Here is a 21,944-nt window from a genome sequence, read left to right as displayed (position 1 = left end):
AAGGGTGTGGTACCAGCATGGAAGTAGCAGATAGGGAAATGTTCTGAGTAATGAGGCCAATTCTAGGCCACCTAATAGTTTGGGGGTGGTGGTGACCGCCTTTCCTTTTGCCTGGGCCCGCACACTGTATCTCGAGTGCCTCAAGTGAACTATCCAGTCAGTGTTGGCATCAGGTGGGCCTCGTTCTTGTGTTGCCCAGGCATTGGTGCTGCTGGGGTTATTGTACCCAACCCTTTGGTCATACGGATACTCAAAGGCACCCACATGTCTATTTGGAGCTGCTGCAGGTATCTTCTATCCCAGTAAAAACAGACTTCTGTTGTAAAGTGAGTTGCTGCGTTTTTATTGCCTGTGCACACTAGGAGGAAGATTATGGCTTTAATGGCCACAGAGAAACTGTCTGTAGATTGTAGCCCCAAACCAACTTGCCTGTTGAATTTTGATGCTGCTCAGATAGTCAGTCATGAATGATGTAATATGTGACATCATCAGCAGTGCATTGCGGGCCCGTTTTTTCTGGAGCCAGCCTCACTAATCCAGATCTCCATAACCAGGATCTCGTGGAACCCTGGAGTGATTCTACCCCCGTGAATTCTCACGCCGGAACTGTGTGCTTCTAATAAGGACCGTTTTGCGTCTTCTGCCTTTGAATGCCTCTTCGTGTTGGACCATCTAATGCCAGCCCCCTGGCCACCATGTATGCAGCATCCTGCACTACTCCCAAATCAAGTGACCTTTGTCCTGATGATGACCTGAAAATGATCAGGTTGAAACACCGTTGACTACTCAGCTCAGTACTCTGGCGCTTGTGTGGTCATATTAATTTACTTAATTGACCTATATTGACCTTGTATATATTTTGTTATCATTGACCACGTTTAATTTCTCTGTCGCTCCGTTCACGCTGTTTTTTCCCCCTTGTGTCACTGCGCCGCCCACTGTCACTTGCACGTTCAGTGCACACTTGTATGGTATGGTCACGGTCTTATTTAACTATATTGTAGTGCTGATATAACTACTTATATAAAATAATCCTGTTCCCTACACCAATCTTGTTGTGGTCTCCCTTTGCCACCCCTCCCCCTGGGATTTCTGCCACCACCTAAGAATTGCCTTCTCTAAATGTCTACCATAGCAAACAGCAGTGTCCTGAGGGTGGGCACCCTGGGACGCTGCAGGAGCCGGCACTCGGGGTGGCGGTCCCCAGGGCCAACACGGGCTCCAGGAGGGATGCCGCACGGCCCCCAACACTTCAATTAGAAAGCCCCGGGGAGATGGTGGTCCCCGGGGTTGAGGGTCCGTAACAGACCCCCACATTTCCAATATTTGTGCCCCAGGGAGGTGGTGGGTCCCGGGGCTGCGGGGGGCCGTGAGCCCCTGCGGTTTATTATAAAAGCCCCGGGGAGGTGGTGGTCTCTGGGGCAGCGTGCAGGGGATTGGGACCCCCCCACACTTTTTTTTACAGCCCCGGTAAGGAGGCGGTCCCCGGGGATGCGGGAGCGCATAGTGCCCCTGCATACATTGTAATAAGCCCCGGGGAGGCAGCGGTCCCCGGGGCTGCAAGGCCCGGATGGACCCCCTGCTATTATTTTTGTGGCAATGCCCCCGGGACTTGGCCCACCCAGGGGCCTCATTTAAATGAAGCGCGCTTCATTTTTTAAAACATTTCGGCGGGATTCGCGACCCCAGCACGAATTCAGCCAAAATTTAAAAACAAAAAATGCTTATTGTTTTGGCCCTGGGGGTCCTTGTTGGACCCCCTGAGCAGTCCTAGGGGGCTAGGGTTTTTTTACCCTGCCCCTTTTTCTTGTTTTTCCTGCTTAATTCTCTGTTTTCTTGTGACTCGGTTCTACCGCGTCACAAGATGGTTGCTTACACTTCCTGGTTTGGAGTGTTAACAGCCAATTAGAATAAAGCTTGTGGTCGGGGAAGGTTCGCGAAGCCTATAGATAAAAATAAATAAATAAATAAATAGATATCAAAACTTTTATTTTTTTAATTTCTCAGCAACTACTGAACGGATTTACACCATTTAAAAAAAAAGGTTGCTTTCTGAACCAAGCATTACCTTTTTGCCAAATTTGGGGTAAGTCAGTTCATAAGTTCGGGCTGTAGCATTGCCTAAAGTTTCCTATGGGAAATTTATTTTTTAACTCTTATTTTTTTAATTTTTCAGCAACTACTGAATGGATTTACACCATTTGAAAACAAGCATTTACAATGCAACGGTTTCGCCTTTGTAAAAGTTAGAGCTATTGGCATTGTAAATGACACATTTTTTTATTTATGTGTTGGTTTTGAAAACAGATAAATAAATGGCATTGTCATTTACAATGCCAATAGCTTAATCTCTCGCAAATGCGAGACCTATTGCATTTGCACCCACACGCACACACACAGAGAACCGCCCACACACACACAGAGGGTGCATGTACGAGAGGGAGAATGAATAAAACAGAGAGGGAATGGAGTTGAGGATGCGAGAGGTATGAAGAATGAGAGAAATGAAGGTGAGGAAATAGGTAGAGAAGGGAGACGGGTGACAGACTGGAGAGACGACAATGAGATACAAAGGAGACACTGTAAACTAGAAAGAAAAGAAAGGGGGATATGGAGACAGAAAGAAAGACGAGGATGAGAGAAAAGAGGAAAAGTAGGAGGCAGAGAGGGAGAAAAACGAGAGGTGAAGAGAGCGAAAGGGAGAAAGTACGTGAGTGAGTAATACAAACTGGGAGAGTGAAAAATGGAGGTAAAAGAGAACAGAGAGGACAGAGACGAAGAGGAAAAAGAAATGAGGGCAGGAACACAGAGAAAGTGAACCTTAATTCTTATAATATTTAGCACTGTACTCAACAACGTTTCATCTATTGAATATGATGGAAGCTTGAATATGTGTATACATTGTAGTTCATAATAGAGAACGTGAAAATACATCGAAGTCCGCCTAAACGTGCGCCCCACACAGACTTTGTACTGGCTTTGGCTTCCTTTCGGCTTATGGGGAGGTTTTAATTGAGCAGGAAGAGGGTGGCGACATCTGCAGAGTTCTTACTTTTCATCTGTGATACTTTCTCTATCCAATCCACTTTTGCTTCACGTGGGCCCCACGCAGACTTTGTGCTGGCTTCTGTTTCTTTTCGGCTTATGGAGTTGCTTTAATTGAGCAAGAAGAGGGTGGTGACATCTGCAGAGTTCTTACTTTTCATCTGCGACACTTTTGCTTCGCCCGAATCGCCCCTTCCTTCAGTGGCAGTGTAGTTGGCACTCACGTATCTACGGCGGCTTCAGGGATTTCCCGCTGAATAAAGTCACTATGTTCCCGACTCCCTCCTCACGGAAGAGCCATTTCACTTTATGGCCAGAGCGAATCACACTCCGTGACGAAAACAACAAGCTGCTCTGACGGACCGAGCGCTCTGCTTTCACATCAACAATGGCGGCCGCAAGCATCCTGAAAAGAAAAAAAAGGAAATGCCCACCTCTTTGTGACGGCAAAAAGGGGCAAGATGCGAAAAATTCTCCGGAACGCCCACAAATCTGCTCCGACAATTACGGACAGATCTCTCTTCCAATGGCTAGCCTCCATTTATAAAGCTAGCCAATGGAAGAGAGAGGCGGGACAAAGCCCCGTACTGGGACACGTAAGATTTCGCCTGCGCGAACACTGCTGCGCAGTGGACGCCAGGCGAAACCTAAAAAGGTCGCTATCTTTTTGCCAAATTTGGGGTAATTCTTTTCAGCAGTTTGGGCTGTAGCCTGTCTCAAAATTTCCTATGGAAATTAACACATGAAAATGTGTTTTGGGACCCCCGTTTCTTTTCTCTGCCCCCGCTTGACGAATCACCCCCAAACTTTCAGGATAGGAGCTGACCTGGATAGACTTTTTGGGGGGAGAATTCCGCGAAGATTCGTTAAACAACGCCAAAGTCATTAGCAAATCAAAAAACGCTTTTCATATGGAAACTAGGTTCTAACTATAACTACCTACTGGCAACCAGTATATATATTGAAAAAAACAAAGGTTTAAGTGAAATTATAGTCAGGTGAAGTACTAAGATTTTAGCTTCCATTAAAAAAAAGTAGATATTTACTGAAAGAACCAAAGGTTAAAGTGACATAGTTAGTTGTTGTAATAATTTAAACATTTATGTCTAGCGTCTGAAAACCCAAACCAAACACTACATTTCACCAATTATAGTTTACTGTGCTAACTATAACTTGCACCCCTGCCATGCACTGATTATAACCTCAGATATTTCATCACTCATTAAAGGATTAATTAGTATACAGACCGCCTGGCCCACCTGGAACCTTTTTTGAAGACTTCGAATCTGTTTTGCTGGGACTGGCCCTGAAATCAGAATATTGTATAGTAGCCGGGGATTTCAACTTCCGTATGGATGATCCGTCGGACCCGGACGCTATTAAACTATTGGAGGCTACGGCCCCGCTGGGCCTGATCCCCTACCTTCAGGGGCCTACGCACGACAAGGGACATACTCTTGACCAGGTCTTCTCGACATCTCCTCTCGAGGTGAAAGAGATTATCCCGGTGCTATGGTCAGACCATCGGCTTGCCAAATTCTCGATTAGAGGCACAGCTAAATCGTCTACTTCTGTGTCCCAGCAGCAGGGACGAGTCCCTAGGGCATACCATCGAGTGACCCCTGCGATGCTGGCCCAGGCCGCCCTGGATCACCCTTGCCCCCTCTCAGGCGACCTGGAGAAGGATTTGGAGTCTTTGCAAGCATGGCTTTTAGATAGGCTGAACGATCTTGCCCCGGTGTTGGCCCCCCGCTTAACTTCGAAACGGGTTTCGGCTCCCTGGTTCACCGCAGCACTGTCGGTTACGCGGCAGCAGTGTAAGGCAGCCGAAAGAGCCTGGCGTGCACAATATGATTCTGTGGCTAGGCTGACCTATAAGACGGCGGTTAAGGCCTATCACCGGGACATTCGCCTTGGAAAAAAAGCCTACCTTGCAGGGAGGATAGAAGCCGCCTCCAACTCCTGTAAGGAGATTTTCACCATAGTGAGAGAATTCATGGCTCCGCGGTCCAATACATCTGAAGAGATGCCCTCCGAATCCTGGGCTTCTGATCTTGCTAACTTTTTTACTAGCAAGATTAAACTTATACAGGACTCTTTTCCATCGGTGGCGCCTGCGGGGCTGACCAACCCCGAGGATGACATGTACCCTTTGGCCCCGCCCGGTCCGACGTTGGCTGTGTTTCCACCTATCTCAGCCCCTGCTTCCTTAGCGCTTATGGGCAATCTCAAATCTGGGTCGCCTCTGGACCCTTGCCCGGCCAAATTTTTGGCAAAAATCGCGGAAGTGATAAATCCGCTGGCGAATCCTCTCCTGAATCTCTCGCTGAGCCAGGGAGTGGTTCCGCAGGCCTGGAAGCAGGCAATGGTCATCCCTTTGCTTAAGAAGCCTGGTCTCGACCCGAAGGCCCCAGTCAACTATAGGCCTATCTCTCTGTTGCCGGCTCTCACGAAAATTTTGGAGAAGCATGTTCAGACGGTGCTCTCCAATTTTTTGGAAACACACGAGATTCTGCATGCCACCCAATCCGGCTTCCGCCCAAATCTCAGCACAGAGACCGCGCTCCTAGAGGTTTCAGAAACCATTAAAGGGGTTCTGGACACTGGGGGCAAAGCCATGCTGGTGATGTTGGACTTGTCGGCGGCTTTCGACTCCGTCCCCCATGACGGCCTTCTCGCAAGACTCTATGAGATTGGCCTACGGGGGACGGTGCTCAGCTGGTTTTCTTCCTTCCTAGCTGGCCGCCGGCAAACGGTCTGGGCCTCCCCAGATTCCGCTGTGATGCCGCCTTTGGGAGTCGGGGTTCCACAGGGCTCTATACTGAGCCCGACCCTTTTTAACATCTTCATGACCCCTTTGGCGGCGCTGGCGGAGTCGTTCGGGGCCCAGATCGTATCCTACGCAGACGACACCCAGCTCCTCTTCTCTTGTAAGAGAGGAGGAGACTTTGATGGGGAGAGTATCCGGGATTGCCTTGGGGCTGTTTTCAAATGGTTCCAACTGAACAGCCTCAAGTGCAATTCCGATAAGTCCGAGGTACTCTTCTTTGGGTGCGCTACGGAGCCAGACTGGCAAGCTTGGTGGCCCATTGACATGTTCCCTCCGTCTTGCTCATCCCAAACTGCTAAGAACTTGGGGGTCAAGATGGACAAGGGTCTGACGTTGAAATCCCATATCCTTGGTGTGACGGGCACTTGCTTCGGCCTCCTTAAGATGCTGCGGAGGTTTTTACCTCTTTTGTCTGAGGAGCATTGGAAGCTGACTGTGCAGGCTCTGATCGGCTCTAGGTTAGATTATTCCAACGTTCTTTACCTGGGCCTGCCAGAGTACCTGCTACAGCGGCTCCAAGTCGTGCAGAACGCTGCCGCGAGGGCCATTTTCGGTCTGAACAGACGAGCCAGTGCTGCGGGCCTGCTGCAGACGTTGCACTGGCTTCCCATCCGCAAACGGATTGCTTTTAAGGCATTAACTTTGGCCTATAAAGCTCTCCATGCGGTGGGAGCGAAGTACCTCCAAAAGAGACTTGCCTTTTATCATCCGGCTCGCTCTCTGAGGTCAGAATCTCTGTTCCTGGCGGCTGTCCCGCAAGTGAAGAGAGCCCGCATTGGAGGCCGCTCCTTTGGACTGTTGGCGCCACAATTGTGGAACTCATTGCCGCTCACACTCCGGGGAGCCACCAGCCTACTTGCATTTAGGAAAGGCCTCAAAACCTGGCTGTTTACCCATTAGGCCGCCCCGCTGTTCTCTCTTTCTGTATCCCTCCCTCTTTTTTTACTGTGTTGTGTTATTGTGCTGTAGGTCTCCTTATTTAAAGCGCTGGCACACTCTTTTTGAGTAGCCGTGCGCTATACAAAAATAAATATAACATAACATAACATAACATAACTTGTTGAATGACATCAGTGATAACCCCCTAGTCAAATACAGCTTAAAGATACTTAGGGCTAGATGTAGGTAGAATAGATTTATGTAGGCATTTCCAGATGTGGAAATACCGAATCTGTAACATTCGGCATTGATTCCTATGGGCTTCAAAGCCCATAGGAATAAATGGGAAATACCGATTCTGTATTTACAGAATCGGTAAATACCGAATTTTGCAAGGGTGCAGGGGGTGTCACTTTGACACCCTCTGGCACCCCACAAATAGGCATGTGCGCCATGTGGCACATAGACAGGGCATGTCTGTCTGTCACATGGCTAGGTGTGCATGCACACATGTGCATGCACACCTGAAATCGGTATTTTACCACACAATAGGATTGTGTGGTAAAATACCGATTTTGTAGGGCCTTTGGGACTCAGAAGAGTCCCACCTACATCTGAGATTTACCGAATCGGTAAAAATACCGATTCGGTATTTCACAGAATCGGTAAATTTACCGAATCGGTAAAGTTACCGATTCTGTAAAATTGTGCCCCTACATGCCAATTCTTGAATACCGGTCGGTAACGGCCGAAAATACCGATTTTCGGCCGTTACCGACCGACCTACATCTGGCCCTAAGTGTACACATTTGGGTCGATAGTGTGGAAATAGCACAAACTCTTGAGAGAGGCATACTTTTGCCTTTTAAAAGATATTTAGTGCACCATTTACAAAATCACTATTGTTTGGGGAGGAAGAAGTACTCCATCTTGAAGGCTGAGCACGGCTGATGTGGTTTGCAGAGGTATGTTTGAAAGTAGGTTGTGGTTTAAAGCCAAAGCAAGTTGTAAATATCTGTGAGTAAGACCAAAGCTTCTGTTGACAATACATTAACCACCAGTGGATATTTAGGCACGTGCCCAAGTTAAATAGTTCTAATACAGTGGTACAGACACATTTTAAAACCTGTGCATGTTTATTTCTAGAACTCTACGGAGGATTTTGAGCCATTGCATGTTAATGTAGATTGAAACGGTGTCCCAATTAGATGTGATTTATCTGATATTTGTGTTGTAAGCATGGCTGTAAGGTTATATGCCATTATGCCAATATCAGAAACATGTTTATTGTATTTCACTAAACTACAGAGCGTTGTCCATAGGGCCTGTTTGAAGATGTCTTTACAGTGGCATATGTATACCTGTCAACCTCTTGAATTAAAATTGCGGGTCACGTGAAGTCTTCAAGAGGGTAATTCCATTGAGGTGAATAGAAATTTGTAGATATGTGTAGAATGTCGAATTACTTCAAGTCCACAAACTCTATAGGACAGTGTCACAATGACTGCATGATATCATCAGTGACGATATTCGAGATTTTTTGTTTTTATTTGACGAGTTTTATATAGCGCTGGCTAGACCCAGAGGTATCAGAGCGCTTTACATGAGGATCAGTGTGTTACAGGTTATATCAGTTACAATTACAAGTATAGTCATAGAAGAAAGACACGAGAATACATAATAAAAAAGTTATTAGCGCGTTGCATAGCCAAGACTAACGTCTTAAGGGGAATGGAAGGAAGAGGTGGAGAGGAAAAACGGGGCGAAAGGAAAGTAAATAGAGTAAGACATACCAGAAGGGGGAATGTACATCAGGAGGAATAAAGGATTTAAAGCAGTCACTGTGAAAGATAGACAAAGCTGTGAGGAACCATTTGACACAATGACCGAAGTCCGGCTGGGTAGGTGACGGCCGAGGGGATGCCTATAGCTGCATAGGACAGCTCCACCGGGCAACGCCCAATGGTTCTCAGGCTCCTCTGAATGCTAGCGCTGGCTAGACCCGGAGGTATCAGAGTGCATTAAAATAAGGAAATTATTACAGCAGAACAGTGATTACAAAGATTACAATTCGTTTCTGGAGAAAAAAAATAACAACCGCATGTTGCAAAAATACATCTGTTAAAATAGAGCACAAGATAAAATCATTCGGTTTTTTAGAGCAACAGAACAGATGGAAAACAAGACCATGGAGCAAAGCTGGAGAAGGGAGAAAGAAAAGGTCAAGGATACATATCTAGCTAGGAAGATCGGGCATGGAGAAGAGATTCTTAAGTGGATGCCAAAACTAAGAGTAAGCAAGTCGGATAAAACAGGAAAGGGTCCAGGTATCGGTAACAATCTAATCCGGTCTACAGAGCTGGGACGGGTAAAGGTAGGGGTGGAAAGGGGTGCCTAACCAAGTATAACCAGCAGAGAGTAGTGTAACAGGCTCCGATGGGTAAATAAAGGGCGCAGGTCGCTCTGGTGGCAACGGGCACTGTGGGGACAGTCGAAACTGCAAGATGGAGGAACCAGTGACACGGACCCAGAGAGCTAGGCAAACAAGATGGCGTGCATTAAGAGTAAACTAAAAAATCAGATCAAGAAAATCCGACATAGAATTAACCAACCCCAAAGGTAAAGCTGCATGGGGAAAGTAGCAGATGGGTCTGAAAGTAGGTAAGGTTGAAGGTCACTGATCTCTCCCAGGAAATCCAAGGCAGAGGAGACAGCGTGGTCACTCAGGAGGAGGCAGCTGCAGAGTTAGGAGGACGAGCAACTCCGCAAAAAAGGAAAGCAAACTCAAAACCCTAAACAAGGCGGCACAGGCGGGGCCTGGCCGGGCACTATATAACCGAGCTCATGTCTGGTTCCCTCTCATCACCGGTGTTGTTGCGGGGGCGCTCTCTTGTCTTAGAATTTTGCAGTGGCCTCCCGCTGGTCAAGGCGTCGTGGCTTATGCAGTGTTGTCCACCTGCTACTCCTTACTGCATCAGCCCTTCTGCCACTGATGCTGCGCCGACATTTTGGGGCATTTTGCGGCCACGCTCGGCCCCTTCTATCTGCCAGCGCCGTCACGGGGGAGTGCCATTCAAGTATTTTGGCCAGACTCACTAGGAGGCAGGAGTGGTGGGTCTCCGCATATACAAGCACCTCCGTTCCTGTGACGCTGCCAGACAGATTCTGTTACTGCTAGGCTTCCTCACACCACAAGCAATGCCATCTTGTCTTTTCACCCAGGATCAGCCGGCGCGGTCAAGACCATTGGTTCTGGCGCAATCATCACTTCCCCATGAGTGAACACAGCCACCATAAGGGCACCCCAAGGCTGACAGACGTAACTCCAGCTAGCAGCCCATCGCTCCAAGGGTAACCGATCTCCAAAGTGCTCCGAGCCGAACACCGGGGTAAGCAGCCCGGGTTGATATCTGTCTAAGCCCTAAACAGCAGGTCCAAACCTCTGGGAATGAAGAAAGGCATGGGCGGAAACAACTTCCCTGCTAGGCAAGGGAGTGAGGTTATCAATGTCATTTAACATGTCATGAATGATGTAATATGTGAGAATATATGCAGTGTATGGTGGGGTGCAAGTTATAGTTAGCTCAATAAATTTTAGTAGGTGAATTTCCGTGTGTTTTTTTTAAACATTAGTTTTATATTATTACTACACCTAACTATAATGTCACATTAGCCTTTGTTTTTTCAGTGAATTTCTACTTTTTTTTAATATAAGGTAAGATCGTGTTACCGTACCTAACTATAATGTCTCTTTAAGCTTTGTTTTTTCAGTGTATTTTTGGCGTTTTTTGATCGTGTTCACCAAACTCCCATACTGTGCATAGCTTTTTACAGTGTGCATCCCCTCCGCAGAAAGCCAACCACATGGCTACACCCTCTACCCAGCCTCCTGCTGTACACAGCTTTATGCAACACCCCCACCCCTCCTGGGAGGCCTAACCCCCACAGATCACCATCCCAAAACCAAATATTTTCCTTGTTTGGTTTTTGTGGGTTTTGTTGCGCTAATTGGTACTGAAGCATTACCGTGCAAGCTTCAGATGTTGAAGTTTGCATGGTCTTCAATACCATGGCTCCCATGGTAGTCACTCGAGACTACAAGCGGGGCTGAGCTGGGTCTCACAGAAGTCCCAAAGGACCAGGGGCGGCTCCTCCACGTAGGAGGAAGAGCGTCACCCCACTGCTTTCTCGCAGTGCGGGAGGCAGAAACATAAAATGGTATTAATACCATTTTATGTTTCTGCTTCTCGCACTTTGAAAAAGCAGAAGGCAGGGTTTCGTTGGGGGCGGGTGGGCGGGTGGATGCTCCTGATCCAGGCAGGGGAGGATTGGCTTGCCCACAACAGCCCCAGGGCCGACCAAACCAGTCATGCACACTCTCCGTTTTCTCCATGTAGGCTGCATGCAGCCTGCATGAAGAAAACGCATTCCAATAGACGCCTGTGGGGTCGGCCTCCCAGCCAATCACAACACTGCCATTGCAGCACTGTGATTGGGTTAGGGGAGGAGAGGGAAGCTGCCTGCTTCCTGTGAGGAGCAGTCTGAGCAGAGAATAGGAGTCGCGAAGCAGGACCGGAGGCAAAGGTTGTTTTATGTTTTAACATTTTTTAAATGTAAATTAACCCCCCCACCCTTCCCGCGCGAATGCCCACCCGTGAGTCATGCTGGCCGTGACTGCAAACGACTACTCTTGAGCAGCGCTGGGACCCATGGGAGTACCATGTGCTTCCTTTTTTCATAGTTTTTTGTAAACTCAGGACACAGGGACCAAGTCCCAGAGTTGTTTAATGGGGGCTGCAAGATTTTCTTTATGTTACAGCCAGCCAGTCAGATCACTTGGTCCCACGGTAATGGTACCAGTCCTGCAGGACTGAAAAGGCCGACATGAACAAAAAAACATATCAACCAATCGGATCATATATTTTTTTTTAATTACGGTACTGCAGGATATCTTCAAGATTTCACTGAAGATTTAGCTCCTTCATGACCACCCTGAGCACCTTATTAAATGCAAATTTCTTGAAAGGATTTGGACGGATTTACTCCAAATAATGAAAAGCAAGCTTTCTGAGTAAAGTTCTAACATTCTGCAAAATTTGGTGTATGTCTGTTCAACCACTGTTTCTGTATCACTCCTCAAAATTTCTATGGGAAAATGATGCATTGCTCCCATACCCCCTTTTTCTTCCCCCTGCTTGACAGACCACCCGGAAACTTTCAGAGATGGAGCTAAGGTGAATTAACTTTTTTGGGACAGTTTTGTGAAGATTTATCGAACAGCGCCAAAGTTGTTAGCAAAACAAAGAATGCTGAAACTATGACCTATCTATAACTACACAGTGGTGTGACTGCCACAGTGTCACATATAAAAAAGACTCAGGGCCTCATTTATGAGTTTGTACGGTAGCGCAGCGCCACAGGCAAAAGAAAAGGCCAGGAATACGCCGTATCTATCAAATATTGTGCATTCCTCTACTTTTTCTCCAGCGCACAAAGAGGTGCAGTGCGCCAACACAGGCACCTTTACGCATGTGTGCCCGCGTTGCAGGGATGCTTTGTTTTGTGCAGGAAGGAAAACCTTTCTGCACAAAAACAATCACAAGAGGCTTTTTTCCACTTTCTATGTGTGCAGCACACATAGAAAAAGGAAAAAAAGGAGAAATAAAGATATTTCTCCTCATTGTGCCTTGAGCCATACGTTTTTGCCACTGCCTCAGAGTTATGATTTCTCATAAATCTGGGGCATATTCAAAAAGTCGTGGATTTTGCTGGGAATGCCCACAGCAAAACCCTTTTAATGCCCTTTAAAGCAGAAAACTGTTAAATGGAACAATATTGACAAAGCAGCATTAAGCCAAAAAAAGTGGCTTTGTGCTGCCTGGTAAATATGGAGCAGGCACTTTTATTCATCGGAGCGTCACAAAAAGTGACGCACCGGAGGCGCAAGAGGCTTATAAATAAGCCCCTCCATTTCTTTTGCATGGGAGTGTGTTGCAGTACCAGTAGTTGACTATTTGTTTTGCTTGACTTACTTTTGTAACACGTTTAGGGCTGTAGAAATTTTCAGAGCATATTTTGTAAATTATGTTACTTTTTACTGGATGTTTGTTTTATATTAGCAATAATCCCTAAACCTGCTAAATAAAACACCCTTATCCACAAAGGAGTAAGTTAATTCAAAACGTAAAAATATGTTCATATTTTGGGAGGCTCCTAGGAAACTATTTTCACGAGGGGCAGAAAGCAGAAACGAAGTGGCACAGCCTGTGTTTGTGAACAGCAGAAACTGCCGAGAAGTGGAATTTTTATAGTATGGAGCTTAGGTGTAGTCAGTATCGACCCTAGTATGCGTACCTGCGGGGTATGCAATATCCATACAATGGCTCCACTTTGGTTTAGGGGTATGCAATATCCATACAATGGCTCCACTTTGGTTTAGGGGTATGCAATATCCATACAATGGCTCCACTTTGCTTTAGAATACAAAGATTCTTAACACACGCAATAAGCACCCGATTCACTCATCCATTGAGCACCACAGCAGTTTATTACAGGGATATACAAGGTGTTATGACTATTATCTATAATCAGTGGAAAAGATCACTTTCAGAGGCTGCTTCTTCTTAGAATCTCTGGAAAGGCCCAAATCATACTACCTAGACATTCATCCACACATTCCATTCTACTTAACTCTAGATCTCACTCCAGGATCAGGGAAATGTGCCTTAGATGCAGCTCCTCTCGGAGGTACTGCCTGATTCTGCCTTATGGGAGCCCCAAAAAGGCTACCTTCTAGCCTAACACACACAGGCTGTCTTTTGGCATGCCATCCCAATGCTTTGTATACAAGCATACCAAAGGGCAGGCGGAAAGCACAGTCAATAATACCTGGGCCTGTGGATAACCATGGAGGTTTCAGTCACTCAGCATGCACTGCAAAATAAACTATCTAACCGGATTATAGGGGATCCCAAGGAAGAAATTCTTGGTGGGTGAAACGAGCAGATGCCATTCTCAGTGCAGTCAGTGCAGCCCAGACCACAGAAAGACACCTGGGGTAAGCGAGCCCCTAGAGTAAGTAGCCCTAAATGGTGATCCAAACGTGTTGCCCACTTGCTTCAGGAAAGGTGAATTATATGCACTCCCCAGGGGACTGTCCAGAAACTGCAGAAATGGACCTAGTGCTATTCTGTCTAATCCAAGGACATCCCTGTGATCTGTCCCGGGAGACCACAACCTATAGCAATATGGATATGTTCATACATGTATTCATCAATTAAGGGCTACCTTTGTGCCCTCCCTTCTTTGAATGGGTTGATCCATTGATCACACTTGCACTAAACACATCACAATATAAGTGATTTGTGCCTCCTGTTGTGTTTGAGCCTCGGCCGCCATTGTACAACTGTCTGCCCAGTTCTAGGACACTAACAATTCTGCTAGCCACATACGAAATGCAGATCAAAGGACTCAAGAGCACAATAGAAAATGGTGGCAGTGAAAAAATGGGACTCCTCTACACCTGCACAACAGAACGGTGCAGTAGTTTGACTGACACAGTTTGGCTTTGCTATACTAAATTAAAGTGTACACGCTATTCAAGACAAGATGACACACCTCACGGTTTCTGAAATGTGTCGAAGAAAAGTGGGCAATTGATAGCTTCTCGGACAACACAGTAGTATTATGATTGTTCATTAAAACCTTCCAAACAAGATCCTACACTGGCAAACTAGTGTGGGCGAAGCCTGAACGAAAGCAGTCATTTCCATGTGCCTTTACATACAGAGAACAGGTTGGTCTGAAACCATTCTCTGTTTTATTGTACAGCAAACACACCCACAAATTAATTCATCAACCGCTCCTATTATTACAACCCACGAGTCCTCAGGATAAAGTTCGAACAAGCAGACTTTGACTTTCCCTAGAGTGGGTGGTGGGCAGGCATCTTAGTGTTGCTGACAAAGACTACACCCTGATTTGAAGCAGAGTCCAAGGTTTGGTTGGCTTACCAGTATTGTCCCTGAGTTAGTCCTGTATTGGGTAAGATGCAGATGAGTACATAGATTGCAATCGAATGACCACGCCGTGGAGGGCGACGGCAGGACAAGGTCTCTAATTTAAGCAGTGTGATTTACTATCTCTTAAAGATATTTCTAAATATTATTTTTGCTCCTCTGTTTTGACTGTACATACCAGCAACGGTTTGTACTGTGGAAGTCCTCCATTCCAGCGCCTGAAGCATCCCACAAATTGCTCTTGTCACACCTTGGACCAGTCGATTGTTGGCATCTGCTACACTGGCCAACAGTACCGGTTGACATCTTTAACGTGGCCTTACTTAAAACGTTAGGGTATCAGCAACTTTAAGGAGCCACTCTTCATAGGTAAATGAAAATTAAATGGACTCCACAGTTATTCACTCTCTTTATCAATGTATGAGTTTAGCACAAAGTATCACCCCAGGACCGAGGTACGCAAAAATATATGAAAAAAGTCTGTCAAGTAGCACTCATCCCTTAAAATGCTATCACGCGCATTTTCCAAGTTTCATTCTTCAATGAAAATTTACATCCAGTGTTTTTCACCGAAAATATGCAGACCGGCACTTTAGGTGGTTATTCCACAATGAAAACATACATAAATGCTTGCAAAATAGTTACTCCTCAAATAAACTTTGGAAAAAAACACTTTTTACATTGAGTACTTCTCAGTAAACATTTACCATACAGCATTTTGTAAGGCGGCATCCCTCGCTCCAGCACTTTTGAAAGGACAATCTCCCTGAATTGTATGTACTGCATTTTACAAAGTGCCTACTACTCATCACTGTAATTGCTAGTGCATGTGCATTCGTACTGTTTGATCTTTGGTGAGCAAAATCCGTGATAAAGGGCGACATAGGATTTTAGTGTGGTGTCTGAATGAACATGAGGAACAGACTGTTTGCTTCTGCATAAAATCAGATGAATTGTCTCAATTTTTTACTCGCTATCATATTGAAACTCTTTTTTACAAATGAACACCATTCTATGCAAGTTAACAGGACACACCGACAGATAGGGACGAAAGGTGTGGACGAGGATTTGAAGTATGCTTGTTGTTACTATTTTTATATTGAAGGTGCTGTAAGCAAGTGGGTTTACTCACCCGAATAAAAAACCATCAAAAACATGGATGGTGCAAGCCCCAGAAAAGTTTTTGCCACAGACATACAGTTTTATACACAATAAATTGGACCAATTCCAAACCCTCTCCCATACCACACATCAAAAAAGCAACATATTTCTCCCCAAGTGCCACATCTGTCCACGCGTGCAAGAGAAGAGTTCATAAGAAAGCGTCAGTTGTATGTTGTGGGGATTGCATAGGAACAGTTCAAAGTTCGACAGCCAAGGGTGGGCTTTCAGAGGGGCTAATGTTTCCATGACTAGTCTCTCTCCTGTCCCTAGTACCACTATCTTAGAGCACAGTCCATTTTCTGTCATGTGGTAGGATCCATATTCCACCAGGGAATTGTATGAGAGAGTGCGTTAGGTCACACCCATTTCACGAACAGTGGGTTGCAGTTCAGGTGTAATACAAATGTCACAAAGTCATCCCACAGCTTGGCAGTTACTCAGACACCTGTATTCAAACGTGAGCTGTGAGACAACGGGGCCATTGAAGACAGGCATTTGGATGCGACCATGGTCAGGCGGGCCAAGGTGCTCATGCTAGCATTAAATTGAAGTGAATGGAGCACATCCAAGAATCTCCAAGTTCAAGTGGGTGGGATAAAAAATAATTGTACGGGAAATCCACGAAGAATCTGATGCCCCTGTTGGCTGAAATGCTGCGTTAGTGCCTCACGAATTCAGGAAATCGTCTTTACGGTAGCCTTTCTGCAAGAGAGAAGATGTCAGAAGCTTAATAGGAAGATCTCAAACTGGCTACCACACAGAATGCATAACAGGTCCTATCGTGAGTTGTCTTGAGGTGAGCATACTTGTATACCACACTGAACACAAGCATGCCTCTCGGCACTTCAACCCATAAAGTGTTGTGGTCGCGTCTACACGTCTTAAAGGATAATAAAATACTTTGACAACCTATGTGTGATCAAACAGCTCTAAAACCATGAAATTATAATTGGCTAATTCATTCTTCCACTCTGTTGATTTTAAAACATATATAAAACACGTTAAGTATAATGAGAACGTGGGCACAACTTGCTGCCTTTTTTCACACGTCATATTGACCAAATATATTCTGAAACAGTGGATCACATAATGTTTCAAAATTATTCTAACAGGACTAATGTAATGCTAGAAAAACAGTAAATGTGATAGAAAAAAGGTGGTGTTACACCGTTCTGATTTACGAGTCGTGTAAACGTTATTTACCAGTAAGAAATCTCTGTCAGGGATATCCAGAGCCTGATTCACAAAGGTAAACTTACACTATTGTGTTAGTTTACGATTGCGTGCTATTCACAAAAGTATTTTACTACCAGTAACTTTACGACTGAGGATTCTCTGCACACAAAAAGATAGGACAGTCCTATCTTTTTATGTGCTGAGACTCTGCAGTTGTTAAAATACCACTTGTAAAATACCTTTGTGATTAGCAATCATAACCTTACACAGAAGTGTAAGTTCACATTTGTAAATCAGGTCATCAGTGCTTAATTTGTTACATTTTGAGTGCCGGTGGTGCCCAAAGCTCTGGTAAGATGCCCACAGCTAGTCAGCACACCGAATACTAATGCTGTTTAGTCTTGAATCTACCCCAGGCCACTTTATTTCACTACCACACAGTCTTAGCCCCTTTATCTCACTCTTGTAGGTTCCTGCTTTTCCCTTTTGTGGCCTGCTTTTTCCTTTTGTGATGTTTTTTTCCGTGTTTCTCCTCCTCCCCACCGGCAACCACCTACTCACACTCACATTAGGTACTGGGGATACTGCATCCAAAATAGACTACGAGTTTTGGATGGAAATATTAGGCCAGTTGCTTTTATTCATAGTTCATAGAAAAAGACTCCCCAGAAAAGATCATTTCGTCTACAATGGAAAAGCGCAAATCAGGGTAACTAAACAGAATGTTACATACCGTTGAAGTACACAACAAATGTTCAACATACATGAAATCCATAAACTAAAGGCCTGCCCTATGAGGTAATACTAGAAATGTCTATTTGATACTACACATCGGCAATAGGGGTATTTTCAATGAGGACAATAAAATAAGCAAAAGTGATACATCTGCATTGAAGCAACAAGTAAATAAAGAAAATCTTTCTTACCCACAAAAAAATTAGTAACACACAGCTATCTGGCTGCGAAACTATATGTAACGAGGCCACTGATGAGCATGTGCTAGTCAAAGAGATGTGGAAACTTGCACCTACATCCTCACACAACACCTCTCCCAAACCTAGGCTAAGGAGTCATCGGCTCCTTTAAACAAAAGGTCCTCCTCCTCCACCAAACCACCTCAAGCGCCCCTACCCTCTACCACCCTTCCCTGAAGCCACTGATTGCGGTCCTTTTGACTCTCCTGTGTCTGTCATAAGTTCACTAAATGGAAATGGCACGCCTATGATACAGTGCATGTGGCACTGTGGTTGACACATGGCTTTGTGCTGCCTGGATCTGAGATTTAAATGCCACCTGTTCCCTCTCTCACCCATACAGGTTGGTAGTCATTTAGTAGTGACTAGTCATCAGTTATCCTTTACTGCTTGCAGGAGGTCAGTGGTTCTAGGACCTACAGCCTCCTCACCATCTCCAACTTTGCTTTGGGCTCTTTAGGATCTAGAGATTTGGGGTGAAAAGTCCGCCACAAGCTCAATCTTTGCTGTGCTGCCATTTTAAACCCCTTGGGCCCATGTGGGACCAGTGACCTACCTGATGGGTACCTCTCGTCAAGGATTTCAGGGAAATGATCACCCATGTAGCCCTCCCATGGATATGGAAATATCTCTGTCCCGTGGGTCTAGCTTGTCAAGCATCTCCTTCAAATTCCCAAACATAATTTGATAGAAAACACTTGAACATTTTCACTTTAGTCACTCTTTGGCACACCCCGATTGGTGCAGAACCAGTAAGTGAGCTTCCAGAAGAACTGTCAGACTAGCTAGACTCTGCCCTTCCTTTTGCCAGTGCACACTAACTGGAAAATCGCCTTAAGGCTTGCAGAAACACTGAGATTGCACAGCTGCACTGAAACCCCAGACTATATCACAAGATAGATTTTCTCTGCAGGGAAGAGGCCACTTCATAAGCAATCGTATTCATACCTCTCCTAAAACAAAACTCTCTACCTATCAATCCTCTACAAATTCCGACCCTTCTTTGACGTTATCTTCTTTGTCTGATGCCACAAATCATTACAAATCAAATCTCACACTTACTCAAAGAAAACTACATAGATTACCCCTACCAACTCATATTTCTTATGACACGATACAGAGGCAAATCTTGCTTCACTGGTCAGTAATGTCAGAGCACCCACTGAAAATGATGATGACTGCATCAGGGAGGAGATGTGGCCTAGTGACTACAGGTGCGCCATTAGAGCCGGGGGATACAGGCTTGAATCCAGGCCTCAGCGCTTGACTCAACAGCATGTGATTCTGAGCAGATCACTTAATCTCCCTGTGCCTAAAAATGTGAAATGTAATGTGTGTAAAATAGCTTTGTGTAATCCATACACAGTGTACATGATTTAAGATTGTCTCTGAACCCCTCACGTAATATACATTGCTCCACTGCTTCGTAGCTAAGTTCACGCCATGTAAATACCAATAAAGACATAAATATTGTGCGACTGAGCAGCATTCTTTAACAGTGTAAGTCACTGCTTTCTGTTTGACTGTTTCTAAAAAGTCATATTCATGAACACCTGTATGTGCTGGTGTATATTTAGAGTCAAAACCTAGCTAGGTTGGCGCTCGTACTGTCCATATGGAATGGTTTTTGGTGGAATACTAGGGAAAGAGAAAAAACAACTCAGGCTTCTGTACAGTCTCTAGGAATGGAGGGGGGCTTTCGTAGATTCTGAAAGCCGAAGAAGCTGAGAGGGTCCTAATCGGTGACTGATATAGTGAACCTAGAAGACGCAAGACTTAAGCTCCCGTCTGAACTCTAATCAGAGCCAGTGGAAGCACTGTTTTTAAATCAGCACAGCCTCTGCTGTTTCTACTAATGTAAACTGTGACCGGGCAGCCCATCCACCAAATGGCCGCCCGATCACATTGACTGCCACACTGCCCTATTGATGTCACTGATGTTTCCTGCCTGTGTCCCCCATGCAATGCGGCAAACATGCAGTGCTGTGATGGGATTCACAGCGGCTCTCTTCATAGAACAAAGATCCCTACCAGCCAGGCATGGATCTCCGAATAGGGTGGATGGTCTTCCAACACGGTTCAAGAGGCAATAACCTCTTTCCCCCTCCTCACCGGATAGATCGGTGGATCCTCCATCAGTTTCCAAATGATCCATTAAGACTAATGGCTCCCACCAGTATTTCTATGACCATCTCTGCCTTAGCTACATCTACCCTCTACGGTTGCATTTGCTGATATTCACTGCTTTGTAGTACGAGAAAGACCTATACATGTAAAATCAGTATCAACAGAACACAAAGAGTGCAGCACTGTTGCATGAATTTCATATTACAGGGCTCCCTATGGTTAAATCACAGATTACAGGTTCAGGAACTCAGAGAAGCACGTGCATAGCTCTATTTCCAACTTTATTGAGAGTAATAACATTCTCCATGACTCTCAATCGGGCTTTCGCACGAATTTTAGCACTGAGTCCGCCCTTCTCGAGGTCACCGATGCCATCAGAGAGGTTTTGGATACTGGAGGGAAGGCCATTTTGGTTATGCTGGATCTGTCGGCGGCTTTCGACACCGTCCCCCACGAAGGTCTCCTCTTAAGACTCCAGGAGATCGGTTTTCGAGGGACGGTGTTGAATTGGTTTAAGTCATTTCTGACCGGCCACCGGCAAGTGGTCTGGGCACCTCCGTTTTCCGCTGAAATGCCGCCGTTGGAGGTGGGAGTGCCGCAGGATTCTATTCAGAGCCCTGCGCTTTTTAACATCTACATGCCCCCCTTGCGGCGGTTGCGGAATCTTTTGGTGCCCAGATCATAACCTATGCGGATGACACCCAGCTGCTCTTCACATTTGATAAGGGCAAGGACTTCGACGGTCCGCGGATTAGTGACTGTTTGGGAGCTGTCTTTGCCTGGTTCCAGCGTCACGGCTTAAAATGCAATTCTTATCAATCGGAATTGCTTTTTTTTGGATGTCCTCCTGATCCTGGCTGGAAGGCCTGGTGGCCTTCAGACATGTTTCCACTGGATGCTGCCTCTTCTAAAGCCAAAAACTTAGGCGTTGTGGTAGATGATGGCCTCACCTTTGGTCCCCAGATCATTGGACTGACTGGCAAATGCTTCGGCCTCTTGAAGATGCTGCGGAAATTTCTTCCACTGCTCTCGCTGAAGCATAGAAATATTATTGTGCAGGCCTTGATAGGTTCGCGTCTGGATTACGCGAACGTTCTCTATCTTGGCCTGCCGAAATATCTTTTGGCCCGACTGCAGATTGTGCAGAACTCTGCGGCTAGAGCCATTTTTGGCCTCCAGCGCAGAGCTGGAGCCACAGAGCTGTTAAAGAAATTGCACTGGCTTCCAGTCGCTAAAAGGATCGCTTTCAAGGCGCTTATTTTTGCCTTCAAGTCCCTTCATCGGATAGGCCCCAAATATCTTCAGAAACGTTGGCTTTTTATGTGCCTAGCAGGACGCTACGATCTGCGTCTTTATCCAAAGCCTTGATTCCCCCTATCCGCCTGACTAGAATCGGAGGACGCTCCTTTCGATTTCTAGCGCCTCAAGGCTGGAACGACCTGCCTGTTCTGCTCAGGAAAGCTGATGACTTGCTCTCCTTTAGAAGAGGACTTAAAACCTGGCTTTTCACTTAGTAATGGTTTTGCTTCCTTTCTTTTTATGTCTGTTGTGCTATGTTTCTCTCTATTCTTTAGGCTCTTTGCCAAAGCGCTGGGACACTCCTCGGAGTAGCCGTGCGCAATAAAAGAGCACTTTTAACATAACATAACATAACATAACATAACATAACAGGGTGATACTGACGTACCTTGCGACCATCAGCAATTGTCTTTCGTCCCTGCAGGCGAGGGA

General features: G+C 45.7%; 1 protein-coding gene across 2 annotated transcripts in view; it reads right to left on the bottom strand.

The window, feature by feature from the left end:
• Nucleotides 1-13,282: 13,282 nt before the first annotated feature.
• PKP3 (plakophilin 3) overlaps nucleotides 13,283-21,944 on the bottom strand; it is a 166,376-nt gene continuing 157,714 nt past the window's right edge. For both annotated transcript variants that reach the window (XM_086957694.1, XM_086957695.1), the window contains exon 14: nucleotides 13,283-16,638. In XM_086957694.1, coding sequence (XP_086813820.1) covers nucleotides 16,603-16,638 — 36 coding nt within the window. In that variant the 3' untranslated portion in view covers nucleotides 13,283-16,602. The remainder of the gene's footprint in view (nucleotides 16,639-21,944) is intronic.

The sequence above is a fragment of the Lissotriton vulgaris genome, chromosome 2_1 (genome assembly GCF_964263255.1).
Source record: "Lissotriton vulgaris chromosome 2_1, aLisVul1.2, whole genome shotgun sequence".
NCBI lineage: Eukaryota > Metazoa > Chordata > Amphibia > Caudata > Salamandridae > Lissotriton > Lissotriton vulgaris.
Note: the sequence above shows the minus strand (reverse complement) of the source record. Positions and strands in the feature narration are given on the sequence as shown.